Here is a 20,557-nt window from a genome sequence, read left to right on the forward strand (position 1 = left end):
ACCTTTGTTCTTGGAGACACAGGCTTAAGTATTTAGGGGTGAAGTATAATGGTTAGAATAATCCAGTAATTCAGCAGCTATAGCATAAATACACATACACACACACACACACACACACACACACACACACACAAACACACGCAGAAAAATATGGCAAAATGTTAACTTATGGTGAAGCTAGGTAAAGAGTATATGGGTGTTTATTGTACTATTCTTACAAATTACTATAGGTTAAAAAAATCCAGAATAAAAAACTTTGGTTTGGAAAAAGATAAAGGCAGTCTATTTAAAAAGATCTTTCTTAATAAATATTCTGTCCTTGAAAGATGAATTTTTGAAAGTAGACAACTTTTCTAACATGCTGGATGAAAAAAAAAGGAAAAATAAAAAAAATTTTCTGTAGCATCATAAAGTTAGAAAATAAATTCTAGCTAGCAAGAATACACACTTAAATTTCAATTAGATGATAGCATATTAATAATGAAAGGTAGGGTGTCTGGGTTTCCTAGTCAGTTGAGAGTGTCACTCTTTGTTTTGGCTTAAGTCACAATCCCAGGGTCATGGGATCCAGCTGCATGCTCAGTGTGGAATCTGCTTGATATTCTCTCTCTGTCCCTCTCTCCTGCCCATGCACTCTCTCTCTCTCTCTCTCTCAAAAAGAAAAAGAAAATGAAAAAGAAAGAAAGAAAGAAAGAAAGAAAGAAACAAAGAAAGAAAGAGAAAGAAAAGAAAGAAAGAAAGAAAAAGTTCATCAATTATTTTCTTCATATAAGTTTGTGTTTGAGTTTCAAATTTCATGTAGCCTGTCTTCCAAGTGCACAAATGAATTAAAATATCCCCTTTATATAGGGACTAATAACTATCATTGAATATAAGAGGCTGCAATATAGGTTTTACTGAGGCAAAAAGTAAAAGAACCATATAAATAAAACTTGTTTGGATAATTCAAACCTCAGTCAAATTTAGAACATTCAGAAAGGAAAATAAAACATTATTTTCTCAGAAAGATATCTAAAATTCTCAAAATTTTGCTATTAAATGTAGAACACAGATACTTATTTTTGGGTAATAATAATTAAAACTAAAGGTGGTAAAGTTACATAAAGAAAGAACAGTAGAGGGGCCCCTGGGTGGCTCAGTCAGTTAAGCAGTTAAGCGGCTGACTTCAGCTCAGGTCATGATCTCACAGTTTGTGAGTTCCAGCCCCCCATTAGGCTCTGTGCTGACAGCTCAGAGCCTGGAGCCTGCTTCAAATTCTGCGTCTCCCTCTCTCTCTGGCCCTCCCCCACTCACACCCTGTGTCTGTCTCTCTCTCAAAAATGAACAGACATAAAAAATAAATAAAGACAGAACAGTAGAAATAAAACGAATCCATAATCAAAGAAAAAGAATGACATTATTAAAACTTAGGATTAAAAATTAATGTTTATGAATTAATTAAAAATTCTGTGAAATGAGTGATTCCCATTTGTAGAATTTCTACAATTAAAAGTTATTTAAATTTTTAGTAAGTTAGGGTTAAGCAGGATATTAGATATACCAAATAAGTATCCATGGATTTAAAGGTAGATATAAAAATATTATAAATTTTAATACAAATAATTCTCATGGAGAGAACTTCTACAAGTAAATATGAAATATTTGTAAAGTTTTACATGTCAGGTTTAAATGAAATATTAAATATATTGGGGACATAATCAGTGAATGGAATATATAAAGAAACTACAGATAGGGAGGAGAGAATGATTTGATCAATACAAAGCCCTTGATAATAGTCTCTAAGGGAAAATTGGAGAAGCAAAGGTAAGGAGGAAAAACCACTTCAATAAAAATAGGCAATACTTTTCCAGAACTTTCATATTTAGCAAAGCCAAAAATCTCTAAGCAAAATTAATAAAAATAATTCTAAAAAAACTCACGTCCATTACCATTACTCTATATTATGCATTAACGAGACCCACCAAAGTTGATTCTCTGAAATGATTAAACAATCCACTGAAAATATAGGTTAATTTAACAAAATAAGAATGGCAGTAAAAATAAACAATCTATGGCATGAAAAATTTCCAATAATTACAGGCATACACTAATTAAAATAAAATTAAAACTGCAATTTAGAGTAGATTGGGGGCACCTGGGTAGCACAGTCAATTAAGCATCTGACTCTTGATCTCAGCCCAGGTCATGATGTCATGGTTTGTGAGTTTGAGCCCCACATCAGGCTCTGTTCTGATGGTGCAGAGCCTGCTTGGGATTCTCTCTCCTCCTCTCTGGCCCTCCCCAACTTGTGCTCTCTCTCGCTTTCAAAATAAATAAAATAAACTCAAAAAAATTTTTTAAATTTGGAGTAGATTAGACTGCAAGGATCAATAAAACCAATAAACCAATAAAATTATATACAGTTGAGTAGTTGAGTTTATTGAGTATTATTAGCTTAAATATTGAGTTATTATTTGAAACTAATAGTTTTTGGTATAGATTCAGGCACACAGGCTCCTTACACCATGTGCATCCTCCATCCACCAAGGTTTTATGCCATCTTTACTTTGCTGGTAGAAGAGAAAGAGACCATGGATGGAGCACAATCAAGTCATAAATACCTTGGTGTGGTAGTAACCAACATCCCTCTACTCGTAGTCCATTGACATGTATCCTGATGTTATCATGTGGCCTGGTCCTGTGTTCAGGAAAATGCGTGAAGCTATTTCTTTTTTTTTTTTTTAATTTTTTTTTAACATTTATTTATCTTTGAGATAGAGAGACAGAGCACGAATGGGGGAGGGTCAGAGAGAGGGAGACACAGAATCCGAAACAGGCTGCAGGCTCTGAGCTGTCAGCACAGAGCCCGATGCGGGGCTCGAACTCACGGACCGCGAGATCATGACCTGAGCCAAAGTCCGCCGCCCAACCGACTGAGCCACCCAGGCGCCCCGCGTGAAGCTATTTCTAGTGAAGAGTAACAGTCTGTGCCACAAAAACTAAGATGTAATAAGCCATTTGTATGACTTAGAAATACTCACTCAATCCTGAGTTACACATAGACAATCTGAATGGAAGTAAACCTATTAAAGATGTGTTGAGTTGCCAAACAAAACCTAACCTCAAATAGTTAAGCCCAGAAGGCTTCACAGGAATGTTTTACAAACATTCCACAAAAAGTCCAATTCTTTAATAAATTATTCCAGTAGTTAGAAAAAAGAGGAAATACTCAAGAGCTCATTTTCTGAGGTTAAGAGAACTGACTAAACGGAAAGAAAAATTACAGAAAACTATAACCATGGGTACAGTGAGTTAAAAACAGTATTAGCAATCTACAACACAGGTATATATAAGGCATGTACATATACATGTATTCATTATCCACATATAGGTGCTTCATACTAATATACACAAGTGTATTGTCAGAAACTTCATAAATCTTTGCTCTCCTAAGCTTCTAGACATGTTTTTGTGAAACTTTCTTGTGCCTCCTTTTTTTTTTTCCTTAATTCACAACAAAAGGAACAACCATAATTCCTGCTGAAGTGGATACAGACATTTTAGTTGACACCGCATTTGTACATACTAGAAGATTTTGAATGTTACATGAAGTGAGACATGCAAGTTATCGTTCTAAACAGTTTCGTGATTCTGTTCACTTAACGTTTAGGTTGCTTGGAGTTAAAGGAAGACACCATTGAAAACCTTCTTGCTGCAGCGTGCCTTCTTCAGCTCCCTCAAGTAGTAGAAGTGTGCTGCCACTTCCTCATGAAGCTGTTGCACCCATCCAACTGTTTGGGGATCCGAGCCTTCGCAGATGCTCAAGGATGCATTGAATTAATGAAGGTGGCCCACAGCTACACAATGGTAAGGAAATGTACTATTTTCATAATAGAGGCATAGCTGTATTATCAGAGGTTAAAACAATTGCTATCATTGCATTGAATGACTTTTTTATGTTTCAAATGAGTTCTATAGGCTTGGGCACATTTCTATTATGGGGCACAATGTACTACATAGAATTTTATAATATCGAAGCAAAAAAAGCCTGTTCTTAATGGACTTATTTCTACATTGTGTATAAATTATAAATAAAACCATAAAGCAACTATAGGCTATTTAAGATTTTAAAATTGTTTAATCTTTCTTAGTACTCCTGTCATATCTCTTTTTAAATCTACTTCCACAGCTGCCCCTTTTTTCTTCTTTTCTTTCTGATGAAGAGCTACCAGTCTGTACCACAAAAAAGAAAAAAAAAAAAGCAACTTTTTTTTTGCCTTTTTCTTACAACATTTCTACTACGGAATAAGTTGTATCAACCAAAATTCAATGTTGAAGCCTACCCACGATGTGACGGTTCTGGGGGATAGGGACTTTTGGTTGTAATTAGGCTTAGATGAAGTCCTAAGAGTGGGTCCCTCATGATGAGATTAGTGCCCTTATAAGGAGAGATACCAGAGAATTTGCCTCCTCTCTCTCTCTCTACCTTGTGAGGGCACAGTAAGAAGGTGACCACCTATAAACCATGAAGAGAGCCCTCACCAGGAACTCAAATCAGTCTACACCTTCATCTTAGACTTCCCAACTCCTGAATATGGGAAATAAATTCCTGTTCTTTAAGCCACCCAGGCAATAGTATTGTGTTATAGCAGCCCAAGCTGCCAAATGCATTTTCATCATAGCACATTATATTTGGTATGCCTCTGCCTGTATGATTTGTCCAGGGAAAATATCATTACTTAAAGTATATATTATAAAGTATTTATTGGCATAGTACATACTGGATTTCAGAACCTCTGCAAACTTCTATAGTAAGGGAAAATATTTAGATGTATAAATGAACTGATCTATTTTTTTAAGAACTTTGACTTTCTTTACCATTTTATTTATTTTTTTTTACATTGATTTATTTCTGAGAAACAGAGTGAGACAAAGCGTGAGCAGGGGAGGGGCAGAGAGAGAAGGAGACACAGAATCTGAAGCAGGCTCCAGGCTCTGAGCAAGCGGTCAGCACAGGGCCTGATGCGGGGCTCGAACTCACAAACTGTGAGATCATGACCTGAGCTGAAGTCGGACGCTCAACCGACTGAGCCACCCAGACGCCCCTCTTTACCATTTTAATGATGGGTTTAAACTGAGTGAATATCAGTCAGTAAATCCTCATAAAGTAATTTAAGTCTATTTATATTTTTTCTCATTTTTTCTGTATATATATGTATTTTAACATCTTTATAGAGATACCAAAAATCACTTGAATTGTACACTTTAAATGTGTGAACTTTGTGGTGTGAGATGTTTTTTATGTTATCTCCATTCTAGAATAGAATAATCAGTTACAACAATTCACACTGTAATCACTTACAACAATTCACACTGATCATATTTCATACCCTAGAAAGAACATTCTAAAAGCTCTTATTCTAGTGTCTGGCATATAGTAAGTCCTCTACAAAATGCTAGCCAATTTTGTTATTGTCATTATTAACATTACTAATGATTTGATTGTAATTATTGAAACAACCAATTATAAAGTATAGAACTTTCCCTTTCAACTCAAGGAAAGAATTTATATGAGGTAAATCTCATTAAGCTTTGTAGTTGCTACTTACGAAAAAGTTCTTTTAAGATTCAACATCTTTTCAAATCACTAATGACTGTCAGCCATTTAAAAGTCTTCTGATTGTTATTCTTATACAGAATTTCAATATTATTTTATTTTTCTTCTTTAATCCTTTAAGCCAAGTGGTAAATTAAATGAAAATATACAAATAAAAAGAAAGAGATACATGCTCTGCGATTCTATTGTCAAAATTTTCCTTTGAAATATTCCATGACAAGGCATAGTACCACTATTGAAATTATATGAACCATATAAAATCAATGTAAACAAACAGTTCATCAACCAAAATATCAAAGTCCAACTGCAGTCATTTAATTATGCACATTTCATTACAATTAGGAGTTCTTGGCGTAGCTAAGCCGAAGAACAATATGTGTCCATATCCAGAGGGATAATGGTCCCTTCTGGTCTAGTTTGAAATTATTAATTTAGTAATAAAGATGTTTTTCTTGCAGCTGCTTGGACTGCTCCACAATTTATCACACAATATTAACAATATTTTTTCTTTAGACAGTTTAAAATGTATATTCTATAGTAAAATATATTTAAACCTGAAATTTACACAAATTTTGTTAATATACTCAACATTCTAAACGTCTCTATCTTAATTTATTTTTGAGACTATGAATGGATTATGTATTGTGTCATGTAGGTTGAAATTTAATTTCGTGATTTCAAACATGATTTCAAATTCTTTTGGGAACATGAAGCTCCAATATTCTCGGTGCTCATGGGTTACTATTTTTAGTGAATAAAATTTACTGACCTATTGGTCCTACATCACTGTTTTCTCTCATTTCTAACACTTTCAAATGAATGTTTTACATCTGGTATTATAATTTCTCACCACATCTTTACTTCTGATCCTTGTTCAATCTTGCATATGTCTTCATCCAATCTATTCAATCTGTGCATTAAGAACAAGTCCATTATGTTATCTTTTTTTTAGTTGCTTTAATAGCAAATCATACTACTTTTTCTAGTACATCTGGGACTAAATTCTTTATTGGATCTGTTATTTATTTGTTTATTTTATAAGTAACATTTTTCCATAAGTTTCTATTTCCTTGCTGAAAGTTTTAGATATCAACTTGACCTTGAACATCCAGATCTTACCGTGCTGGTTATATGCTTTTGCCATTTATATCATTTGGTAACTTTCCTTTGGAGATTTCACCTCTGTATTTGGCTTCAACTATTGATTTTGTGTGGATAATTCCAAAATCTATTCAGGAAGGTGACCCAGCTTGGCAGTGGTTCATGTGCAAGCTACTGGAAAATTTTGATTGCAAGTTCCATATTAGGCAGAAGTGTGAAACTAATTCTAAAACATTAATTTAAACTTTGGCTGTATGAATATCCAGACAGCAACAAAGTAATTGAAGGAAATGTGCCCCCTCTAACTATTAGAGTTCATTATGAGAGTTGTGCTTAATTTTGAAAATCATAGTTTAAAATCATTAGAGTGACAAATAGAAACAGATGAGAATATCAAGAATAGCATGATTCTATACTCATGTCATATGAAGAGATATTGAAAAAAATTTGGTGCGTATAGCTGAATTACAGTAGGGCATGAAAATAGCTATTTTCACATACTTGACAAAATAGGTTTGTGTCTAATAGTGCTGTGTAAATGTTCCTCATTGTGTTCCATCTTAGTGGTGTAATCTTCTGTTCAAATTAAATGTTATATGAAAGAATAATACTAAGATTAATTTGCTTTGTGCAAAGATGAATGGAAAGTCCAAAGGTCTACTTCAGTCATCTGACCTTTCTTTCTCTGCTGGGTTGTCTATTTCCACTAATCATCACCGCCACTTCCCTCCAAGGTCATCTTGCCTTTTCAGGGGACTCCTGGAACTGCATTTCTCTGAAATACTCTCTCCTTTTGGTTCTGGGTTAAAGTTTGTCAATAACGGGCATCCGTGTAAGCTATGGGAGATAAGAGGGGGAAGGTACAACTTCACAAGCAGTTAAAAGCAGAAAGGTGGACAAATGGAAACTTGAAATAACCTCTTAGCAAGCCTTTGAAAGAGATTTACTTCACAACTGTAGACTGAGTCAGTTGATGGGAGCCTTCTGGAGGTTCTTGAGAAATGGAGTGCCTTTGCTGAGTGCCTTTGAAGACAATTCACATAGAACTGAAGGTTGAGACCATTAACATGAATTCTCTGACCTTCACTTGCACAGCACTGTCAATTCACTATCCACAATGTCTCTTACATTGAATAGATTGGCATGTTTTCCTCATCCAACATTTATTTACCTCAAAATAGCAGATTCACACAGTTTTGATATGCATAGTCCTCCTTACCTAACTTCTAAACCATTACCTGGGCATTTTTCCTCAAAAATAAGCAGACCTGACCTCCCTCCTCCTAAACATGTGCTGTGAATTCCCTTCACTTGTACTTCACTCATGATAATGTCTCTGGCCTGGAATCTCTGGAATATAATTCTAAATAACCCCTCAGTTTCCAGTTTAAGTTCATTCATGCCTAAGAAACATCTTAAAACTTTTCATGGTGGGAGCGTGGGTGGCTCAGTCGGTTAAGCGTCTTGATTCTTAGTTTCGACTCAGGTCTTGATCTCATGATTCGTGAGTTTGAGTCCCACATTGGGCCCTGTGCTGGCAGCATAGAGCTTGCTTAGGGTTCTTTTCTCCCTTTGTCTCTGCCTCACTTTTGCTCATGCTTTCTTTCTGTCTCTCCCTCTCAAAAATAAAAAATCTTTTTAAAAAACCTTTCCATGGCATTCTTTCTCTCCTTTGAAATCTTAGAGTTCCCTTATTTAGGATTATGTGACATCATCATAAATTTCCTTATGCAATCAATGACCTTTTTTGTCTTTGTGACTGGTCTTCACAACTGTACTGCAAAATCCTTTATGACAGAATAAGCATTATGTGTTGAAATTTATTTTGTCCTGAAGTATCTAGTAAATGGTAATATACTAACATATTCCCTTTGGATATTCTTTTAGGATTGCGACTTTCCCCACTCATGAATTCAGTCATTCAAGAACACACATAGTTTTCCTCTAATTTTCTTTTCAGTCCCATTTCTTACCATATTTTCCCTGTTCATACACTTTCAACCACACTGGTCTTCATACTGCCTTTTGACTACATCAAGCATCTCACCTAAGGACCTTTCACCTGATGACCTTAGTGTTTGCTCTTGCTTCCCTCTGCCAGAAACACTGTTCTACCAAGTATTTATATCCTTTTCTCCTCTGCCTCGTTCAGATGTCTTCTCAAATGTCACTTCCACAGAGTTCTCATCTCTGAATATTTTATATAATGTGGCACTGCTTTCAAAACCCTCTACACCCTCACACTGTTTTATATCCTTTAGTGTAGTTATTAGTTTCTGGCTTTATATTTTTGATTTTGTTACTGTGTTTTCTTCTCTTCCATTACTGTGGTAGCTTCTTGTTAGCATTTTTATTAAACTTATATACCTTAAGTGCATGGCATTTATTGTTGATTGAATAGTGACAGAGTGACTATTGAATATTTTGTACCCAGACTATAGGTCACATTGGGCATACAATGGTAGCTAAAATAGACATAGTTTGCCCTTAGAATAAAAATGAAGATACTTAGTGCAAATAAATTATTCCTATAAATGACATTTATATACATGCATATATATTTGCATCATGCATACATATGGTAACTGCTACAAAGGATAGTGGTCAGATGCTATGGGGCAGTGAAAGAGACAAAGCCTTGTTAAACAAGTGATGCCTTATATGGAGTTGTAAAGGATGAGGCAGAATTCATCAGGTGAAGTGTTAGCTAAAGAACATTCATGATGTGCCAATGACCTAAGGTGGGAAGGAGCTTATTCTGTTTCGGGAAATTCAAATGTGATTGAATAGTCAGGCAGAAAGGAAGAGAGGTGGATGATGAGGCTGGAGTTTTAGGCAGAGCCCATTTTCCAAGGTTATTGAGAATTTGTTAAGGATTTGGGTTTTTATATCGAGTATGATGGTATATCATTGAAAATATTTTTAAGCAAGTAGAAGCCGAGATTAAATTTAAAGACTAGTTGCCTGACTGCCATGAGGAAGAGGCCAGAAAAGAAACCAAGAATAAAGGCTGGCATTCTATAGAGACCTACCTATATGTGTACACTCACACACATATTGGGTGAGTGAGAAAGAAAAAGAGAAAGTCAGGTAACTCTAACTTCTGCCATTGTGTTTGGTAGCAAAGCTTCCCACTGCTGGTGCTGGAGGTATACAAGTTAAGTGTATATAGTACATATCAAGCATTGTTCTAGGGTGAAGCATGCTTAGTTAATTTAATCCTTTCAGAACCCCTGCAACATATGCATAATCTCCATTCTAAAAATGACTCAGGGATGTTCAATAATTTCCTGAAGAACAATAGAAAGACCATGCTAGAACGGAGATTTAAGCCAGTACTGTCTAACTAGAAATTAGATGCTGTATCTAATACGCTAATGACTACACAACAATTGAATTTTATTCATTAAATCAAGTTAGATTTCTGATGTCCAGAACACTTCAAAACATGGATTACTTTAGACAAATGGATACTGTAAACTTAAAATATAGATGAGAGTACAGAACGCCATGAACATTTTGTTCCTCAGTTTTTGTTTTTGTTTTGTTTTGTTTTCGTTTCCCTGTTCACGTCACTCTCTCACTTTCTGCCCAGTGCTACCATCATGGCTTACAGCATTTCCCGATGTTTATGCTAGGGGCAGAAGTGTGGCAATAGGACTGATCAAAGGCTACCATGTTCAGTCAATAGCCTTGGAAGATAGAAGTCTCAGCACTGCAGCATAGAGCCCTGCCAAGTCAGTGTGAGAATGGCTGCCCTTTCAGTCTGGTCCTCAAAATCCTATACATCATTCACTTGTGCTTCAGAGCCATTAGAGCAATTCCAGACAAAAAGAAACAACCTTATTTATGCGGTTTCTGTTCATGGTTTTGAAATACCTGACATTTCTCATGGTTTCTAGCTAGAAGCATGCTCTTTTTTTTATCATTACTGATAACTCTTCTAATAACCCATTAGTTAGAGTTTTCTTTGGGGGAATCCAAGGAGTTTAATTTAATTTAATTTTTTTAATTCAATTTTTTTGGAATTTAATTTTAAATTGCTTTGCTTTTCTAAGTCATCAAAACAAAGTTCCCTTCATCCATATTATCCCCAGGATTATTATGTGATATATTAGTACTAAAATGTGTGTTGAAAGTTATCTTTTTAAAAATGTTATTCATTACTTCATGTTACTCCTTTTCAGTATCTGAGTAATACATGGTCTGAGTAGTGAGTTTAAGTTAATATAGAATAGTCAAGTTGAAAATGAGCAAACTTTGACTTTCAGCATTTCTTTGTAAATTGATAAGAAATGAAGGTTGAATACATTGAGTGGCTTCGATGACAACTGCCACCGAAGATGGATGATCACAAGTAATAGGGAAGCAGGTGGAAGCTTGCATAGACATGAACTTCCTATTGTTTTAGTTTTTGCTTCTCTTTACTTCCTCTGTGCCTAAATTAGGCTCACAACTCTTTACAGGTATTTATTTGTGTCCTAAATCACAGTCGTTGGTACAACCAAGTCTACTAGCTAAGACCGGAAGCTGATTTCAGTGGAAGTTTTAAAAAACTGATTTTTGTGTTCAGTATCATGTGTGAACAGGATACTCATATGACACTGGATAAACTGATAGAGATGTATAATAAATAGTAGCATTATAACACATAATTATTCACTCATGTGATTGCAGTTCGACTACACAGAACTTTGTAATTGTTAGGGTTCATAAAATAACCACAATTAAATGTGCATTTATGACAGTTTCAAAGACTAATTAAGCATTATTGCAGAGGATCAAATGAAAATTATAAGCCTTTTAAGGGTCCATTTTAGATACCATCCATTTCTTCTATTCAGATATTCTTCAGATATGTTTCCATTTTAGGTTTTTATATCCAAACTGAAGAACATTCTATTTTAAGAAACATATCCTTCTGCTTTCTTGATGTTGATGATGTTGAATATAATTATAATATTCCTCTACTTGAAAAGTATTCTATTCATTTTAAAGATGATTTCATTTGCATATTTTAATTTTATTTTTATTTCTCATACTGAGCTATTTCTAAAACACAAAGATACAGTGCATAGCTGTATAAAATCAAATACACACACACACACACACACACGCACACATGCAGAATCTAGGATTAAAAATGTATTAGGTCTTCTTTATTGTCAGCAGATACAAATGTTTATGGCGTTGCTGTATGTTGAGCTGATGCTGTAACAACAATAGAACCAACAAAGTATCGAGAAGGAACTAATGTTACAAAATATCCTATAAATACACATACAAAAGATTTTTTCATGGTAACTTGTAAGTAGTCCCCAAGTGTTTAATTATTTCAATCACTTAATCTATAGAATTCCCTTCTGGAACAAGTAACATTCTTACATTATTAGAGTAGTCCTAAAAGAGCTTCTAATATGATGTCAGCAGAAAGGAAAGCCAGAAACATTTTGGGTACAGTGCCCTTTGCAGTTTGCAAAGCATGGTTCTTCAACAAATGAAATCAATAATATGCTTTTGTTCAAGTGAAAAAAAATTCTGATTTTTATGCATAAATAAAGTTTCACTCTATTATCATAATTTGCACCTCATAACTAATGTAAAATATTTATATTTTCTGATGAGGTAATGAATCACATACTATGAAACTAATTTCTTTTTACAGTTCTCTTTTAGATTTTTCTTTCACTGTCATTTTTCAGTTAGGACTATACTTGTACTTAAAGATCTTTAATAGTAAGTTTTTAAAGAGGAATAAAAGGTAAAGGTATCGATTATAGTTCATCAGATGGTACATGATACATGATACATCTATCTTTGCTTGAGGGGAAACTCAGTCTGTCCTTTGTATGTAGGGTAGAGTTGAGATGGGGCTGATCATTTCCTAAAAAGAGTGCTTTTAGAAATGTACAACCAGACAAATTTAAGAAAAAAGTAACTTCTTACAGAGTATCAGGTGTTCCTCTCAGACTCCAAGTTAGTCTAAATGTATAATATTATGCAGAGAGCTGGATTACATGTTCCACAAGGTAACAAACTACATCTGACTTATTCACTGACACATTCTTAGTTCTCAGCATATAGCACCTTTCTCATTTTATTTTTATTTTTCTAAAGATTTTATTTTTAAATAATCTCTACACCCAACATGGGGCTCAAATTTACAACCTCAAGATAAAGAGTTGTATGCTTTATCAACTGAGTCACCCAGGCGGCCCATACCTTTCTCATTTTAGATACATGATAAATGATATTTGCAAGAAAGGATAAATGAATAATTTCAAATATTAATAATTTGAAATATGATATTAAAGTTACATAATTTACAATCAGTGAAAAGGTTTTTTTGGAAATAATGAAGGGTAGATTTTCAAAGCAAAATGGACTATTTCATCAATACCAAATCTAAGCAGATTTATTAGACTGAGTAAATGTTCCAACAAGATATTATACTATTCTAAACCTTTGTTAAAGACAATTTGCATTTTAATTGGATCTAAGTTAAAAGAATATTAAGAGGTTTCCAAATATATGGATAGAGATGGAATTCAGGTTCTTCTCTAGTTTTATTGGAAAGGAAAAAAGGCTGATCATAAATTTATAAAGTAGTGTTTCTATTTTTACTTCTGGTATATGGATAAGGAAAAATGAGGGTAACAAAATGAGGAGGAGACAGAGCATAACATAAAATGTAGAAGAAGATAATTTTCAAATAAATATATTGCAATTGAAGAAAATTGATGAAGTTAAAATTAGGTTTTATTATATGTAATTGCTGATTAGGACATATATGCATAAATTTGCATGCACAAATAGACATCTGTATGAACATTGGCTGCATATATTAATTCAGAAGAAAGGTTTTATTTTTAAGTAGTAAACTATGATAACCCTAGTTTACAGTGTTTTGAAAATCTACATTTTTCGCAGATCGTATATGTACTTATATTATGGTCATCATTATCATAACTTCTACATTTTAAACTTTTATAAGTTCAAATTTATATATTTTTATAGAATGAGAAAAAGCATAAAGAAAATATAGACAGCAATTAAGATAGTGTCTTCCTTAATAAAGTTTGTCATATATTCTGACAGCACTTTAAGATGCAGTAATATACTTTCTTCCCCTTTGGAAGTAGAATGTGGCAAGTGCATTTACTCAATTATTCAGAAAGATTATGGAGAAGAAAATTGTTAAATATTGAAAACTTGAAAATCCTAACTTTTATCAAAGACTCTGAAGGTTGGTTTTTAAGTAACCAATGATGTGGTAGGTGTTTGAATAGTGTGCTTTCACAGGTAAAAAGCCTTTAGAGATTTGTGATAGTTTAGTTGTCAGCAGACTGAAACATCACTTGACTTAGGAAAGAATATTATTTTACTAGATCATTTAAAATCAAAAGTGGACAGTTGGAGGAGCTCACTTGAAATTCATCACAGTAAATTGACACTCTCTTTTACTTTTGAAGTCATAAAATGCCTTGAGAATTATTTCTTTATTTTATTTCAAGGAGCGAGAAATATGAGTGAAGTATTCCAGCTTAGTACAAATAAAACTTGGTAAGAAACATAAGTTAAAAAACACCAAGATCTTTAAACTTCTCATAGTAAATGTATCTTTTGGCAACCTGGACAATAAAAACAGGAATCACTGAAGCCTCAGGTCCTGGGCCAAAATAAAAGGAATTTTCTAAAAGATCAACAGTTGAAAAACTTACCAACTCCAAGAATCAGCTTGGGTGAATAGAATAACATAGGCCGACCATCAACTCTTCATTCAATGGTATTCTCCGATACCAAACATTAGCAGGGAATAGGTTTATCTTGTTGACTGAAGAACAAAAACTATATAGTCATGTACAGTGCCCTTTGTCTTATTTTTAAAAGCCAATATAATGTGTAGCAAAACTAGATTTTGAAAGTTACATAATTCCCTCCAAGTATTAGTTTTGTTGCTATTATTGTTTTAATCCAAACTATGACTAAAATAATATTTTGTACAAATATATTAGCATATCATATTATTAACATTAAATATTGTAACCTAAAATTTTAATTAATAATATCTTAGAATTTTTGACATTTCTTGAAGCTTGATTTTTTTTCCTTGAAGTTTATTTTAAAAATAATTTGTGAGAGCATAGAACACCACTGGGATTTAAGGAAAATGGTCAAAATTTTGCCATAGAAATTGTGGAAGTAATTCCAATTAGATAAGATACTAAACCAGATAATTTCTCAAGTCTCTCTTTAAAACATGGGCTAGAAGTCCAGGCTGCACTCTTTTATTTATCATTAATTAATTAATTAATTAATTCATTCATTCATTCATTCATTCATTCATTTTAGTCCAGAAATTGTTCCCACCCCTGCTCCTTTGATTTTTGACCAACAATTTCATTTTTTAACTACTTTGTTTCAAGTTTCCATTATGTCCCGAATGCTCAAGCTGTGTGAGATTTAAATGCTTCTTGAGCACTAAAAGAAGGTAAAGTATAAGGCAAAAAAAACATTGCACTGAAAATTTTAAAACTTGCCTTTTTAAATGTTTAATAAAACTGTATGTTTTTTAGCAATTCACGTGAGATCTGTCTCATTAACCAAAAAATGATAAAGTTTATTTCAGATCATACTGGTCCCATATGGTTCCTTGCAGCTTCATGATTTTGCAAATATCTTGTTAAATCTGAAATTCCATGAAATGTAAATACATTTCTAGATAAGGTGGATAAGTGCCATTTTATCATTAATAAGACCTTAGTGGCACTACAAGTAAAACATTATCTGATAACAGTAGAGGACCAACAAGTAACTGTGGAAGAATGGATAAATATTTTCCTGCTTCCAAATATGTTATGTTTTATAAAAACAACATTATTGAGGTAATAATTCACCAACCATACAATTCAGCAATTTAACGTGTCCAACTCAATGCTCTTTAGTATATTCACAGAATTCTGCCTCCATCACCATAATCAATTTTCAAACAGTTCCATCACTTCATAAAGAAACCCTGTATCTATTACTAACCTTCCCCCCACTGAAATCATACAATATGTAGGCTTTTTAGACTGACTTCTTTTGTGTGGTATAATGTTTTCAAGATTCATTCACATTATAGCATGTGCTAGACTTCATTTCTTTTTATTACCAAATAATATTACATCACATGGATAGATCCTCATTTTATGTATCTGTTCATCAGTTGATGGACACCTGAGTTGTTTACATTTTGGGACCATTATGAATACTACTTCTATGAACATTTGCATACATGTTTTTGTGTAGACATACTATTTTAATTTCTTTTGAATATGTAACCAGGAACGAAGTGGCTGTATAGTATTTCTATGTTAAAGATTCTGAGGACCTACCAGATTGTTTTTCAGAGTAGCTTCAGCATTTCACATTCCCTACAGGAGTGTCTAAGTTTTCAATTTCTCTGTATCTGGGTCAATAATTTTTTATTAACTTTCTTCTTGATTATAACCACTCTTATGGATGTTAAATGATCTTTTGTGCTTTTGATTTATGTTTCCCTAATCCTAATGAAATTGAACATCTTTTCATGTGCTTATTGGATATTTTTATATTTTCTTTGGAGAAATATCTGTTCTGCTCTTCTGCCCATTTTTAATCATGTTGGTTATCTTTTTAATTTTATTTTTTTAAGTTTATCTTAGGGAGAATGAGAGGGAGCACGAGAGAGATGAGTGGAGGAGGGAGGGAGGGAGAGAGAGAGAGAGAGAGAGAGAGATTGAGAATCCCAAGCAGGCTCCATCCTGTCAGCACAGAGCCTGATGCAGGACATGGTCTCACAATTTGTCAAAATCAAGCGTCAGACGCTTACTGACTGAGCCACCCATAGGCTCCTATTTGTTTTTTGGTTTTTGTTTTTTAGTTATAAAAGTTCTTTATATATTAGAGACTTTCCCAGGGCTTGGCACAAATAGCTTTATATGCATTAGTACAACATCCGTGCGAGATAGGTAAAACTGTTGTTCTCATTTTATAGATGAGAAAACCAATATACAAGATAAAATCTTGCCCAAAGCCACCCAGCTAATGAATTGCAGACCCTGAATTTGAACACGCAGCACAAGCAGTAACCACTATGTGTCATTGTCTTAGTTTTTACTTATAAGACTACAATTGTTTTATCATTTTATTGATAAAAATATTATGCAGAGGTGAAGATAACTTTTCAAAAGTGATTTTTAAAAACAGAATTGGTGAAAGTATATATTTTGGCTTTAAGTAAAATAATGCAATCAATGTCAAGCATGGACCATATATGTAAGTACTTTAAGAAGTATAAAGTTCCAGGCTAATGAAAGGCAGTGTTATATTTTTATCAACACATTTAAGTTTACTTCTAATCTTAGAATATCAGGTGTTCCTCCAACTATTCAAGACTAATTCTCCTACGTCTTGATCTCATTCCTCCTCTATTATTATTAGAATTGTTTTATTAAGTATCTTCTTTCATTTTTTTTTTTTTTTTTATTTTTTGCACGGACACAATCCAAAGAAACCATTTTTCTCTCTTTCCACTTCTCCATCTGCAGTATAATCTTCGGGTTACTGTAATAGTTAACTATGAGAAGGCAATGACTCAGCTTAGTTGGCACTGAGGCCTTTAAATAATAATGGGAAGATCGAATTTGGCTGGAGATTACATTCGAGGGATTTGGGGGTACTTGGCATTAAGGACTATGTGTTTATCGTCTATCTACCTGTGTCTTATCCTTTCTCTCCACTATACACTCACAGCTCAAAACACCTGGCTAATGGAGAATAGGCAGTCCACAGAATAAGTACAGAAAGGAGTTTAGTGGGCTTGTTTGATCTCAGTTTCATGTGGTGTAATCATTCAAAAATATCTTACCCAGAGAGAGAAAGAAAACTTGCTACATGCCATATTAAACAAATTCATAGTGATAGGGTTCTGTGTGATCTAAACAGAAAAAATGGGAGCCTTTCAATGACTCAATAGGCATAAAGAGGGGAGCAGGCTGCAGAAAGATATCTAAGTTTTAGGGCATGCTAAAGTGCCCACGGCCTTTACATTCTGGAACAAAATATAGAAACAATGGTTACCTGAGAACTGGGGCAGCTTGACTGTTCCTAAGATATAGGAAATAAGCTCCCCAAATATTATAATAATATTTCCATATCCAGGTAAGAATTGCCTATTTTCAAACAACACTAAACTTGTTATTGAACCTTATTTACTGGCTTACTGCTCCTATACAAGAAGGGAAAGTAGGTAAAAGTGACATAAAGAAATGGGTATGCATTTTCCAAAGTTACAACATCATGCAAATACAAACAAAAAATCATGGGTAAAAACATGAGCCACACAAATGTATATTGAGCATATGCCATATAATTTTCTCATGAATGAGAGTACCAGCAGGGTGGTAAACTAGTTTAAAGAGGCCAAAGTTACTAAGAATAAGAACGCTGAAATAAACTTGAAAGATAAAGACAAAGCTGGTTAATGTCCTACAAGTCATTAAACTTTAAACATTATTGTTTCTCTTTTGCAGAGGGCAGAAATTATTTGCAACTGTCATTATTCTGCAAGTTAACATGTAATTTCACAGAACTTAGTCTCTAATCAATAGGAATGGTAAATCAAACAAAGGTATATTGTTCTATTAAATAATCCTTCAATGGTGACTTTCATGTTCCAATATAACATTAAAATGATACACAGTCATTCATGTATCTTATTTATAAGTGTCACATAACATTTCTTAGCTACATAGAGAGCAAAAATGACAAGCAATTACAATTTCTTCACAATTTCACCAAAATAATATTAATAATTATAACAGATTACTATAAGCCATGCAATATTCTAAGTATTATATATTAACTATTTTATTCCTAACAGTGCTATGAGATAGGGAGTATCTTTATGGTCAAAGAAAAGTTAACTCACTGAATTGTAACTTATTCATGGATACATGGAGCCAGAATTCAAATTAGCAGAACTAGCTTCAAAGTCTGTAATTTTAACCATTGCACTAAATTGTCTCTCACTAACTCTCCCTCTTTACATCCTGATTCCTCCTCAACTATTTTGGTGCCATAAGAGCATCTCCCTTCCCATCAGCACCTCCTAGAAGTGCCTCAAAGAGCAAGATAATAACACTAACAACAATAGTGATGATGATAATGATGATGATGATGAAGATGATGATGATGATGATGATGGTGATGATGATTCTGTTTAAAAACTGTCACTTCAAAAAGTAATATAAGAATAAACAAAAGCATCTTAGAATGTAATTTTTAATTGATCTGTAGTTGACACATAACAATTTAAAGTTTGTCTTCACAATATCAACACAAGAGCCCTAGCACTTGCCCTCCAAACCAGATCATCACCCCTAAGCAATCCCAGCATAGAAATTCTTGAACCCCGATTTCAGTATGCATTCAGTCTCCACTAAGACATAGGCAAGCCATGGTCCAAATTGACCAGTCACCCTGGAGTTTAAAAAATCCAGTTGTACTTTTCTCTCCCAATTTTCTGCAGTGTTAAACTCTGTTGAACACTTTCTTCTTTAGAGTGCCTCCTACCTTGAACTTTGTGGCAGCCTTCATTACTCTTTTCCTTTCTCTCTTACCATTTACTGAACCCGACTTCTTCCCTTCTGCCTAGAGTTCACTACTCTGTTACATCTCTCATCTGTTCTTACCTAAGATGTTGAATTAGCTTCTTTTTCTCCCCATCTAATTCATTTTAAAATGTAATATTACAATGTAATGTTTTTTATTTTGTAATATTTTTAATTCATTTGTAATGTTTTCAAATATTTTATTTTTAAATGTTTATTCATCTTAAATGGGTTATTTTGTAAAACTTAAAACTTAGAATATATATTAATGTTATAAAGTATAGCACTCAAATAACTTTCCATGATAGTGGTATGTAACTTAAAAATCAAACGTCTTCTTACTTACACTTAAGTACACTTCTACCTGCGCAATCCTTGAAATCCTTTCTACTTGTTGTTCCTTCATTGGTAAATTCTATTTTTTGAGGACAGTAAGAATTTTGTGTTTTAAATACATGTGTCCTTTATCATGTACTTACCACACATGTATGTATCCCTAAATATATATTGTTTGTTTTTGCTTGTTCTAGAGCTTCATAAAAATTGTATTAAATCATGGTTTTCAGTGGAGATCAAATAGCATTTTATTATTTAGTTTTTTATTTTTTATAAATTTAATGTTTATTTACTTTTGAGAGAGAGAGAGACAAGAGTGTGAGTGGGGGAGGGGTAGAGAGAGGGGGACACAGAATCTGAAGTGGGCTCCAGGCTCTGGCTCTGAGCTACCAGTACAGAGCCTAATGTGGGGCTCAAACTCATGAACTGTGAGATCACCGCCTGATCCTAAGTCGGATACTTAACCAACTGAGCCACCCAGATGCCCCTATTATTTACTTTCGTTAAGTTAGGTGGTTAATTTCCTTAAATCCAAATGTGATTCAATCTATTTCCAGGTGAACATTCTTGAGTGATTTCCCCATTAGTAAGTATAAACTGTTAGCATACACTGGGTTTATAATCTGGTGGCCACCTACTTTTCCAGTCCTGTTACCAGATTTCCCCATAACTCTGCTATTCTGCCGTACTCAATACCTGCAGCTCCACCCCATTCCATGAAATTTCACCACCTTGTGCCCTCACACATCATTCTCTTTCTACCCAAGCCTTTTACTTTTCCCATATGTGTTCACAAAATTTTAATTTAATTTTTAACCTAAAATATAACAAGTAAAATGTTCCCTTAAATATCCCCAACCCACCCTAAAAACTTTTACTAAGCTTTTAT

General features: G+C 33.7%; 1 protein-coding gene across 1 annotated transcript in view; it reads left to right on the forward strand.

Moving 5' to 3' along the window:
• The window catches only part of KLHL1 (kelch like family member 1), a 361,829-nt gene that overhangs the window by 159,575 nt on the left and 181,697 nt on the right, over positions 1-20,557 (forward strand). The window contains exon 4 of the mRNA XM_060637013.3: positions 3,650-3,846. Coding sequence (XP_060492996.1) covers positions 3,650-3,846 — 197 coding nt within the window. The remainder of the gene's footprint in view (positions 1-3,649; positions 3,847-20,557) is intronic.

The sequence above is a fragment of the Panthera onca genome, chromosome A1 (genome assembly GCF_046562875.1).
Source record: "Panthera onca isolate mPanOnc1 chromosome A1, mPanOnc1 haplotype 2, whole genome shotgun sequence".
In the NCBI taxonomy this organism is placed as follows: domain Eukaryota; kingdom Metazoa; phylum Chordata; class Mammalia; order Carnivora; family Felidae; genus Panthera; species Panthera onca.